This window comes from Euleptes europaea, chromosome 7 (genome assembly GCF_029931775.1).
Source record: "Euleptes europaea isolate rEulEur1 chromosome 7, rEulEur1.hap1, whole genome shotgun sequence".
NCBI lineage: Eukaryota > Metazoa > Chordata > Lepidosauria > Squamata > Sphaerodactylidae > Euleptes > Euleptes europaea.
The window spans coordinates 83,564,264-83,577,047 of record NC_079318.1 but is presented as its reverse complement, the minus strand read 5'-3'; the positions used below and the strand labels follow the sequence as shown (position 1 = coordinate 83,577,047).

Genomic DNA, 12,784 nt, shown 5'->3' with positions numbered 1-12,784 from the left:
TGGTCACAGTGCGGGAGAATGAAGCCTCTACTCGGGGCGACCTTCTTTTGTAAAGCAGGTTTTCATTTTTTTGGGGGGGGTGATATCAGAGCCAGCTGAAGTTTCGACCACGGGGGCTGTCTGAAGGAGATTGCTCATCTGCGCGGGTGAGGGAATCTTCTTCGGTAGCCTGGTGGTGTCAGCAGCTGTTGAAGCTGGCTCTTTTTAGTTGGAGGGTATATCCCTCCAGACAGGACTTGGTGAGCCCCATCTTTTAAAAAACCCTTGTGCTTGATTCAGATTAAAAAACTGAATAGTTGGTCAGACCCTTATGTTTGATCCATATCAACCCACTGAAAGGTCGGTTAGACTAAACTGGCTCCGATTATGTGATCCCCATCTCAAAAGGGCCCCAACTATGAGCCCTAACAAAACCAGCAAAAATATATATATAGAAAAATGGGAGAAAGCAGAGAGCCGTGCCTCTGAGCAAAGGTGAATAGCTGAACCCGAAAAAGCCGAATAATTAGTTGGCTTTTTCAAGAAGCACGTATTTGGCTTCGGGGAGATCCCCAGGTTTTGGCATTCGGTAAACCCAAAGCCAGAATATTGCCGAAATGGCTAATTTCAGGTTTATTTTCAGTTCGGGTTTATCGATATGCACAACCCTAGGCCTGATCAGTTGTATCTGTTCCTCTTTCTGCTTTACCACAGCCAAATTGACTGTGGAGCTAGGGTTGCCAGCTCTTGGGTAAGAAATACCTGGAGATTTTGAGAGTGGAGCCTGAAGAGGGTGGGGCTTGGGGAGGAGAGGGATTTCGCTGGGGTATAATGCCATAAAGTCCACCTTCCAAAACGGCCATTTTCTCCAGGGTAACTGACCTCTGTCGCCTGGAGATCAGTCGTAATAGGAGATATCCAGCCACCACCTGGAGGTTGGCAATCATCCTTGGAGCACTGATAAACAAATCTGAACAAAGAGCTCAGAGTGGCCAGAAATTGTTGACATGCACAGGTCAGGAGGGCAGTGAATACAGTTGGACTCTGTTTTCTGCATGGGAGACTAACATCCATTTTGGAAAACCAAAACCTATGGATACCGCACCATATGGCACAGCAGGGTAGGCATAGGGGTGTAGAGGAATATTTCCAGCTCACATGATCCATGCTTACCTTTCTCTGTACTGCTGAATTAGTGTGAATGGCTTAAACAGGAAGAAAGGTAAGAAAGGCCTGGTCGGTTGTATCTCTCCCTCCCTCCATCTCTACCACAACCAAATTGACCTTGGAGCATTGGTAAACAAATCAGAGCAGAGGGCAAAGAGTGGCCAGAAATTGTTGACACACACAGGGCAGGAGGGCAGCGGACAGAGTTGGACTCGCTTTCTTTCCCGAAATTACAAAATGATCCTCTCACCACCAAAGATCTTGTAGACGGCATTTCTGTCACAGTTCTCACTAGGAGGCTGGATGTTCTCACAGAATGCTTCTGTTCATTCTCTAGGTACTGATCCAGCATGCGGCTCAATTCATACCAACCTCAGGTTTGCACTAATTACAGTATAGAGCCAAACCATGGTATGAGCTTAGAAATGCACAGGCAAGCCAAGGTGAGCAGCTGGTTTCCCCTGTGCTCAGCAATTCTGAGCAACGGCCTTTAGAGGCAGAGTAGTGGCTATAGCCATTGTTTGTCAATTCAGTTTCCAAGCCAAACCTAACATGCCTCATCACCGCATCAGGGCCCTGACAAGGTAGGTGTTTGTGTGTGTGTGTGTGTACTTATGGCAACCCCTTATGGGGTTTTCAAGGCAAGAGACATTCAGAGATGGTTTGCCATTGCCTTCCTCTGCGTAGCAACCCTGGTATTCCTTGATGGTCTCCTGTCCAAGTATTGACCCTGCTTAGCTTCTAAGATCAGATGAGATTGGGCTATACCATGCTACTTTCCCTCCCTGAGTTGGTTTTTATCTCTACCACTTAAGGAAGAATAAAACTGGCTTACAATCGCCTTCCCTTCCCCTCCTCACAACAGACACCCTGTGAGGTAAGTGGGGCTGAGAGAGCTCCATCAAAGCTGTGACTAGCCCAAGGTCACCCAGCTGGCTTCATGTGTAGGAGAGGGGAAGCAAAACCAGATTAACCTCCGCTGCTCGTGTGGAGGAGTGGGGAATCAAACCCGGTTGTCCAGATCAGAGTTCACCGCTCCAAACCACCGCTCTTAACCACTACACCACACAGGCTCTCAAGGGATGTACTGGGGGGAAAGAACATCCCTGGAGATGGCCCTGCCTCTTGCCCCCCCTCCCAACAGAGTGGGGAAAGGAAGAAGAGCAAGCTTACCAAGGCTGTCGGTCCAGACAGCCAGCTCGCTTGTTGTGGCTGCTAGGGCTGCCAGGTTTCCCCCTGGCCACTGGTTGGGAATGGGGCTGGCCCAGACAACCAGCTCATTCACTTGCTTGCTGTGGCTGCTGCCCCAGGCAGCTGGTTGGCTTGCTTGCTGCCGCAGAGGCTGGCCCGGATGGATGGCTTGTTTGCTTGCATGCAAGTTTTAATAGCCCTTTCCCAATGTGTAGGGTTGCCAGGTTTTTGGGGTGGAGCCTGAGGAGGGAGGGATTTGGGGAAGGGAGGGACTTCAATGCCATAGAGTCCAATTGCTAAAGCGGCCATTTTCTCCAGGGGAACTGATCTCTATCGACTGGAGATCAGTTGTAATAGCAGGAGATCTCCAGCTGGTACCTGGAGGTTGGCAACCCTAAGCATGGGGCAGCTGCCCTTGATGTCCTTTGACTAAGACTGCCCCTGGTTTTTGCTTTGGGTTTTGCTTGGCTACTTTCCAAATGGACACTCCTACTGGAAATGTCTGGCTGTCCACCATAGGAAACTGGATGCTGGACTCAATGGACCTTTGATCTGATTCAACTGGAGATGTTCTTAAGTGAAACGAGCAAGGACCATCGCATTCTCTGCAGTGACTGTCAATATCTGGCATATTGTTCTAGCGTAGCAGTGACCTGTGAAATCCTTTACTTGGAAGCATCCTCAGATGAACAAAGAAGAAACTGCACAACAGCTCAGTTCAGCTTTTAATTTTTTTATTCCATTGATGGTACATATACATGGAGGATAGATTTTCATTCTCAAGGCTGTGCCTCTGGTACACCTATTCCTATGATGCCATCCATCAATAGTAAAACAACAGTACAGCAGATTCAGTTAGCTGTTTAGAAACGCTCCAGTCACGGTGTGTCCCGTAGCCGTTCCAGTCAAAGGCAGGGAAGTCCCCACACTGGCGAGGATTTGCTTCTGGAAAATATCCTCCTCCGCCAATGCAGTGCTAAGGAAATGAAGGAAGGGTAAAACAAGTAACACAAAAGGAAGGAACAGCTGCCGACACTACAGAGGATGGGCAGCGAATAATGAATTTAAATTCACAAAATTTTAATTTTAATTGCAAATACACATATACCATAGGGACTAGAGCTGGATTAGGTCAGAAGCAGAGACCAACAATGTGTTATTTGGACCCAAAAAAGTTGTGCGCCATTTTGGAATGTATTAATAAACACACCGAATACGCAAGAGATGTTTCTGTGGAGCAGCACAGGTTTGGCTTCAGCTTGTTCTGGTGACTACCTGACCATTTGGAGTCCAACTAATCAATGTTATGGAGCCCAGCTGCTGTTGACAAGAGGTTGTAGAATATTCCCTGGTTGAGGCGAAGAGGCCTGCAGCCAGGATACTCACGTGTTCTGTGTTGCATCTGGTGACTTTAACCCCAGCACAGAGAGCCATGGCTGCTCTCTCATTATTGAACACTCGGAAATGAATAAAGCCAGCAACAAATTCATCTGAGAGAACACAAAGAAGAAATCATAGACATTAGGAAAAGCTGGAAGAATGAAGGGATGGGAATGAAATTGTATGCTAAAGTGTGATATTGAGTGCAATAAATGAATCTCCCAAGAAGTATGTTGCAAAAAAGTAAAAGTTACATTTATTCAAGTGGATTTTGTCTACATTCAGGTTGCAGTCTAAAGGATGAAAGAGAAATCTAATCTAAAGAGTACTTTTTCCTGTCACAAGTGGCCAGCTAATCCGGCATCTTGGGTATGGAAGTACGAGGCACGGTTTCTACAGGAGAGACCTGTAGATACATGTGACTCCATGAAAAGCCATGTGGAGAGTAGAAGAATAAAGGACACACAGAGAGAAGAGGGGTCAGAGGGCAGCTCCCGGGTTAAGATGGTACGTATACACACTTAGAGTGATGTAGCGCCCCCAATGTCCAAGTGTGGCCACCGCATTTAACTAAGAGACATGTCTATCACCCACTATAATTGCTCTGTTAAAATTTGAATAGATAAGTGGGAATGAATCGTTATAGCACTGTAATAGTTACTGGGTTTTTTTTAAAAAAGCCCTCATAAAGCCAACCTATGGTGCAGCAGTAAAAAAAAAATGCAGGGAAAATGGTGCCAATGTGAGTGGGGGAGGGAAATTTGCACCATTTCTTCCAAACAACATATCTTGGGCTGGGCTCTTTCCAAAAAGATAGGAACAAAGCGGGTTTGGGAAAGACAACTTGGAAAGAAGTTGTGCAGAAGTTCCATTAAAAAGGGCCTCCAGTTGGAAAGCCAAGGTGGAGAAAGAACCCTCCTTGTCAGATGCAGCGAAAGGGTGGTGTTAGAACAGAGTTATCCTGACCAGTAGAGGGAGCTGCACCAAAGAGGATATCTAGTCAGTAAGGAGCTGCAATGAAGCTTCTGGTCAGAGATCCAAGTACTGACGGAGGAGTTATGGTTGTTTTCAACTAGTTCCACAGTGGCTTGTAATAAAGCTTGAGTTCTTGAAGCTAGACCTCTGTTGTCTTTGAATGATCCATTAAAACAGGTTGCGTAGAATGCTGATATCAGTGTAAGCAAAGGATGCAGGCCTTTACTGCTTACTGACATAAAAATGGAGAAAGGAAAGGACAGGGCGTTTAGGACCCCTTCCTCTTGCCAGCTGGCCCTTTGCATCCTCTTTACAACACCCAGTTACAACAACACACATTAACTTCTTTTTCTTTAGAGACACACAAAACTCAGGTTGGTTCTGACTTGCTTTGCCACAACATGGATTTTTGGAAATTGACTACATAACCTGAGCAAATTAAAAAAGACTTACTCCGCCCACTGGGAGAGTAATACTCAGCTGTCTTCGGGGCACTGCCCTCGTCGTAGACAACCGGCACCGCTGGGCCGTTGTCAGCCGGGCAACTGCCAATTCCATATTTCACGGGGTATTTCTGAAAGGAGAAACAAACTGAGAGGTGATCGGTGATGGAAAGTGTCATTAAGTCACAGCCAACTTATGGCCACCCCGTAGGGTTTTCAAGGCAAGAGACGAACAGAGGTGGTTTGCCATCACCTGCCTCTGCGCAGCAACCCTGGACTTCCCTGGTGGTTTCCCATCCAAGTACTAACCAGGGCCAACTCTGCTTACCTTTTGAGTTCTGACAAGACTGGGCCAGCCTGGGCAATCCAGGTCAGGGCAAGAGGTGATTACTAGGGTTGCCAACCTCCAGGTAATAGCAGAAGATCTCCTGCTATTACAACTTATCTCCAGCCGATAGAGATCAGTTCACCTGGAGAAAATGACCGCCTTGGCAATTAGACTCTATGGCATTTAAGTCCTTCCCCTCCCAAACCCCACCCTTCTCAGGCTCCGCCCCAAAAATTTCCCGCCGATAGCGAAGAGGGACCTGGCAACCCTAGTGATTACTGATTTTCATTTATGAGCCAATTTCCTTTGTTATGAGGGCACAACAGTATCTTATGATACCTCTCTTACTTGTCCTTGTTGAGTATAACGAAAGCAGGAGAACTGAGAGAGGAGCGAGGAGGCATCTTTTTAAATACTCGGCCGGAGGACCTGAGTGAAAACCTCAGGCAATGCTCCGGCCAGGGAGCCCCCTGCCCCTTACCCGGGCCTGACCAGCCCATTCAAATCCCGCAAGCCAGGAGACTCCCTCCCCCAAAGGGCCCTGATTGGCCCAGAGAACTCCATCTGGCGAGAGGAGGCAAAGGGACGATGAAGCGGTCCAGCACAGCTGCCATTTGCCCGCAGCTGTGCTGGCCAGCTGGAGGGCTCCAAAGACGTGGAGCCGTGGAGCTGCTGCGAGCCAGCCAGGAGACTCTGCCACCCGCCACCAACTCAGAGAGCTGCCGGCCACCCGCTTCCCCCACCCAATGCCAGCTTAGGCCCCACCCCTCTCATGCCCGCAAAACGGGCCTCTGTTGAGACAGGGCCTGTACTTATTACCTGGTACAGCCTGAGAAGATTGCCTCCTTCTGCAGCTAAGAAGCCAGTTTCAGTACGGTATCTCAAGAGTGAGGTGTGCCGCCATTCTTTCATCGGGGTTTTGTTGGGAACATGCCATATGGCCAGATCTTGTGCTTTCAGGTCATAATAGCCAGGATTCTGGAAAGCAAGGGAAAAGGGGGGGTTAAGTGGAAGGAATTGAAGACCCACTAGTAGGCAGCCATTTGTTAAAGAGACATAAAGGTGTGTGTGTGCCGGCAGGACAATTATTGAACATGATGTTTGAGAATAAGGCAAGAATCAGTGACAAACTGATTCTTGCCTTAGGGACAAACAAAAGAATTTACTGAAGGATACATCTAGGGATGGCTAAGTGTATAATCTTAACTTGATTACTAAGAGTTATGGAAGAGGACAGGCGGGGGGAAAGCCTAAGGTTGTATTATGACCATGGGGGGGGGAGGAGGAGGAGGAGAAGAAGAAGAAGAAGAAGAAGAAGAAGAAGAAGAAGAAGAAGAAGAAGAAGAAGAAGAAGAAGAATTGGTGTTTATATGCTGACTTTCTCTACCACTTAAGGCAGAATCAAACCGGCTTACAATCACCTTCCCTTCCCCTACCCACAACAGACACCCTGTGAGGTGGGTGAGGCCGAAAGAGCATGACTTGCCCAAGGTCACCCAGCTGGCTTCGTGTACAGGAGTGGGGAAACAAACCCAGTTCACCAGATTAGCCTCTGCCACTCATGTGGTGGAGTGGGGAATCAAGCCCGGTTCTCCAGATCAGACTCCACCGCTCCAAACCACCGCTCTTAACCACTACACCACACTGGTTCTATTACCTTGTTGCTTATACTTTTATTCAGATTAAGAAATATTATATGCAAATATACTGTTTAAGAAAGTTTTTGGACAAGTAAAATGAACTAAAATTTTTAAGATAAGGGATAAATAATGTATTCACAGCTGACAGTCTATACATCTATATCTATAAAATAATGGCAATGAAAGGTAATAGAATACGTTTAAACATCAACTGTATTGAAATGTTATGATGATACATGTTAAGACTACTTGTGTTAAGAATTCTATCTTGGCTCATTAATGCAAACATATTGTTTTAGAAATGTTATTAAATGAGATAAATGAGTTAAGAAGTATAAGAAATATATAAGTTGAGGCGCTTGTTGAAAAAAAAGCTAGGGAAGAGTGTCAGAAAAAGCAGAGACTATATTATGATAACAGGTGTTAAAAACCAAAATTTGACTTACTATTGCTTATATGTATTTTGATTAAGAAATATTACTATACATGTTAAGACTTTTAATTTGACTGACTAATGCTTATATTTATATTTAGACTAATATAATGGAATATCATAGCATAGGTTAAAACTATCAGGTATGATGATATGTGTTAAGAATATATGCTTTAAGCAATTGAACTCAATTAACGAATGCAATTATACAGCTTGAGAAATGTTATCAAACAAGATAAATAAGTTAAAAATAATAAGAAATATATAATGGACAGTGCGCGGGGGGGGGAAATAACAATCTATTCAAATTTAATATTTCATATAATAAAATACATTAAAAGGGCCAAAACAAGTATGAAGATGACTCAACTACATATATTATGATAACAGGTGTTAAAAACCAAAATTTGACTTACTATTGCTTATATGTATTTTGATTAAGAAATATTACTATACATGTTAAGACTTTTAATTTGACTGACTAATGCTTATATTTATATTTAGACTAATATAATGGAATGTCATAGCATAGGTTAAAACTATCAGGTATGATGATATGTGTTAAGAATATATGCTTTAAGCAATTGAACTCAATTAACGAATGCAATTATACAGCTTGAGAAATGTTATCAAACAAGATAAATAAGTTAAAAATAATAAGAAATATATAATGGACAGTGCGTGGGGGGGGGAAATAACAATCTATTCAAATTTAATATTTCATATAATAAAATACATTAAAAGGGCCAAAACAAGTATGAAGATGACTCAACTACATAATTATTTTAGAAATAGTAAAGAGAAGTATTAATCTATCTTTCCTCCCTAATTTCTTTTCATTTGCTTATAGATAATGTTGATGAAAACAGAAGGTAGAAACAGAATAGTTATATTAAGTTTTGACAGATGATAGATGATGAAAGATTAGTATGTAATCGTCTGTATTGTGATTGTAGGGTATGTGTGTGGTGTCTATATTTATGTTTATGATGGTCCATGTTTGAAAATAAGAAAATAATTTTAAAAAAGAATTTCTTTGAAACCAATTCAAGAAAGATCCTATTCTTACAGCCTAAACCACAAGAAAACTTAAGCAGATCTATTGTGGCATGAAGTGACATCGATTGAAATCTTCTTTGGAAACTTTTAAAGGCAGGCTAGGCCAGACATGATTTAGCATGCTTTAGCTGAAGGAAGGAAGGAAGGAAGGAAGGAAGGAAGGAAGGAAGGAAGGAAGGAAGGAAGGAAAGAAAGAGGTAGGTAGGTAGGTAGGTAGGTAGGTAGGTAGGTAGGTAGGTGGCAGTTTTGAAGCAGTGGCTGGATGAACACTTGTCAGGGATGCTCTAGGCTGATCCTAAATTGAGCAGGGGGTTGGACTAGATAGCCTGTATGGCCCCTTCCAACTCTGTGATCCTATGGTTCTATGACTTAGATAATGTATTTTGTCTATGGTTCCTTCTAGTCTGGTCCTCACATCTTCTAGGAATAATTTCTTACCTTGTAGTCATCACTGGTTGAGGCCACAGCTGATCCAAAGGTGGAGTTATTGGACCAGTTTCCATCTCCTTCTGGGTAGTTGAGGTTGTTCCCTTGTTGACTGGACCAACGATCCCCCACAGTGCATTTCCCATACATGTTGTTCTCATGGACACTGGCCACCAGAGTCCAACCTCCTCCATTGGTGGTCATATCACAGAAGGTTTGGTAAACCTCGCCATCTTCCGTCTTTAGGAAATACAGTCCATCTGCCCAGAAGGTTGTATGTTAAAAGAAAGCATTAAGACAATGTGGTATCTAGTTATTTAATATTGTTGTTTATTGATAGATGTTATTATTTCAGTCATAAAATGGGATTTTAATAAAGGTTGCATTACATTTTCTCTCTGATGGGCAGAGACTTCATTTCTCACCTGTGGCCCCTTCTTGGGACTCCTTAATTTCTCTGCAGCTTCGGGGCAGGTTCTTCTGTGGTGGGTCTGGATCGCAGGAAGTCCCTTCCCATTTCACTAGCAGGCTAAGGATATCCTGCTTCAGTGAACTGATGCAGCTTTGGCCTATGTTCACAACAAAAGTTAAATTTAGGTGGGAAGGAATCTACAACCATAACCCTTGAAGATAATTAGAACCGCAAAGGGTTCGGGCACCAACCCCAACACCAAAATGAAGGCACTGACACCTTCGCTAAGCATACTTGGTTATCTTCTTCAGTGCCCCCTTCACTAAAACATGGAACGTTCACCCTTCCATGTTCTCCTACACTCCTAGGGCATATTCAGATAGAGGTCCTTATTGAATCAAACCAGAGAATTGTATTATGGATTAAAGGCAGTAAAACTCCAGGTCTAGGTAAGAACACATAAACTCATGACCATTAGGGTCAATATTGTCTACTTAGGGCAGCATTTCCCATCACCCTCTCCCAGATCCTTTTAACTGGAGATGCTGGGGATTGAACCTGGGACCTTCTGCATGCCAAGCAGATGCTCTACTGCTCTACCACTGAATGAGAGTCCCCCCCCCAAAAAAACTGGCATGCCCCTTAATCAAGGGTTTGTTTTGTGACTCCATGGGATCTCCCCACATCCAGCCCAAAATGAATGACCAGCCCTTGCAGAATAAAAACCTAACGTTCCATTCCCATCAAGAGTTTCCCTCACTATACAGACCTGCCCAGTATAGTAATAAAGTCATTTTGTAGATGACCGGCCCCCAACTCCATGCCAGCGTCTCAATCCACCATCTTCCCACCACATACTTACTACACAGTTTGGCCTTTGGAAGGAAAGCAGAGAGTAGAAGCAGGAGAGCTAGGTGCTTCATCGTGGACTGTGGAGAGGAATCAGAGGGTCAGCTAGTTAATGGCTAGTCTTCCAGGGTGGTTGACCACTAAATAATAGCCGTAGAAAAGAGCAAGAGTGCAGTTGCACCTTAAAGACTAACAAAATTTCTGGCAGGGTATGAGTTTTTGTGAGTCACAGCTCACTTCTTCAGATTCCAGCTGTGACTCACAAAAGCTCATACCCTGCCAGAAATTACTGCTACAAACAGACTAACACGGCTACCCATCGCACACTACACAATAGGAATGTGCATTTAGTCAGCAATGAAATCCAAACCTTATACGCCACTCCTTCTGATAGCAAATCAAGTCCAGCTGGTGCCAAACAAAAGCCTTATTAAACCAGTTGGGAAAGGACCAGTGACCACCATGCTATTAAAGTCAGCAGGACAGAACTTTCTGTCATCCCCCCCGCCCCGTTGCAGTCTATTGATCTCCCTGAAATGTTGCCCCTAGCAAGCAGAGGATAAAGGAACAGCGTGAAGGGCAACTGGGGGTCTACAGTAAGAAGGGGGGAATTGGTGGAAGTTACGCCTCCACTTCTGTGACTGGAAAATTTGGTCTGGATCCAGGCCACTGTTACCCCAAACCCATTATTTGTGTGAAGAACTGAGTCAGAGAGGTTACAAAAGATGAAGTTCTAGGGCTGAGACCTGTTTGTTCAATTCAGTGTATCATCTGAAAACAACTGAACGAAGCAGACTTGCAGAAGATATTGATATGGTTAGTATCTGAGGGGGAGCAGGGCCAGCCCATTCACTAGGCACTCCTAGGCAATTGGCTAGCGTGCCAAGGGTAGGAGGGTGCCAATCAGCCCTGTCGCTGCCCCATCTACCAGCCCATGGCATCAGGAGGGCACTCCTAGCCTCAATGGGCAGCCCACTGGGAGCTTGTTCTTACCACCTGCTATCGGGGTGGGCAGGGGCAGGGCAGGCCCTCTTCCTCCTTTCCTCGCCTTTAGTAGGGGGGGTGAGGACTAGCGAGGAATGTGGGCTGCAGGCTCACTTCCCCACTTCCCTGAGGTGCAGGGTTTGATCGGATTATGCCCACAGAAACCTCTTGCCGGTCGTTTCTCAAAAGAAAAAGTGGGGGGAAACCTGGCTCAACATATCTGCCTATGTGGTGGGGGTGTAGAAGACCTTACCCATTATGTCTTGGCCTGCCCTTTATATATTGAACCCTGAAATAAGTTTTTGGCAAATATTCTATCTGCATTACAATCGTTATCTGATGCTGATAAGTTAATTTAGTTGTTATCAGATGTGGATCCCTATATTTCCCCAAAATGGCACTTTATTTCCCAAAAAATGGCACTTCCCAAAAAATGGCACAAGGAAATCAAACAGAAGCAAATATAAATTGTGGAAAGCTGGATAGAATTGAATGGTCTAATTTTAATGTTCTTTTCCTTTTTTTTCTTTTTCTTCTTCTTAATGATATTGACTTGTCCATTTTAAAATTGCTGTTTAGATTGTTTTTAGATTGTAATGGCCTATGGTCTTATACAATAAACTACTATTACTACACTGAGCCACCCGCCTCCCAAGTGAGTTTCCCACTGATTGCCAGGGTGGGAGGTTCCACACGAGATGGGAATGGTGAGGAGAGTGGGTGGCAGGCTTGCCTCCCCAAGTCACGTTGGGTGATGAGGAGGGGGTGTCTGTCTTGGTGCGCCTAGGGCACCAAAAACACCTTGGGCTGGCTCTGGAGGGGAGACATATTTGACCCCACGTAACCTGACTTCTGCCCTGATCTTGAGGGCCCAGGCTAGCCTGATCTTGTCAGATCTCAGACGCTAAGCAGTATCAGTCCTGTCTAGTACTTGGATGGGAGACCAGCAAGGAAGACCAGGATCGCTATGCAGAGGAAGGCAATGGCAAAGCACCTCTGTTAGTCTCTTGCCTTGAAAACCCCATAAGAGGTCATCATAAGTCGGCTGCAACTTGGCACTTTACACACACACACTGTCTTCTCCATCTTACATTTTAATCAGTGAATTCAGGATGGCATACATGAATATATGTTATCTTCAGAGCAACCTGGTGAGACAGACTGGGCTAAGACAGTGAGCTTCATGGCCTAGTGAGGATTTGAACCCAGGTCTCCCTGATATCCCCTGAAGAATTCCACAATCTAACCATTATACAACCCTAGCTTTGAATTCCATAATGAAGGAAAGGTGGGATAGTAATCCAGTAAATTTTTAAAAATCACGTCCAGTATTTCCCATCCATCCATTGATTTCAAATATCATGCCTGTCCTTCAGAGAAAAGTTGTCGGCTCACCTGAACAGCAGCTTCTTCTTCTTCAGTGCGAAATCTCTGGCCTTCTGCCGCATTTGTTCCCCTTGCTCGATATTTATTAGCCTCAATTTCCAAATGGCTACCAGCCAATAAGGAACTTTAAGT

The 12,784-nt window shown here is 44.6% G+C and overlaps 1 protein-coding gene across 1 annotated transcript; it reads right to left on the bottom strand.

The window, feature by feature from the left end:
• Positions 1-3,160: 3,160 nt before the first annotated feature.
• On the bottom strand, positions 3,161-10,356 carry LOC130481115 (intelectin-like protein). The gene is made up of 7 exons (XM_056853813.1): positions 10,296-10,356; positions 9,447-9,590; positions 9,034-9,281; positions 6,283-6,441; positions 5,146-5,266; positions 3,724-3,827; positions 3,161-3,313 (listed from the first exon to the last, which is right to left on the bottom strand). Exons 1-7 carry the CDS (start codon positions 10,354-10,356, stop codon positions 3,161-3,163), a joined length of 990 nt encoding a protein of 329 aa, XP_056709791.1.
• Positions 10,357-12,784: the final 2,428 nt, after the last annotated feature.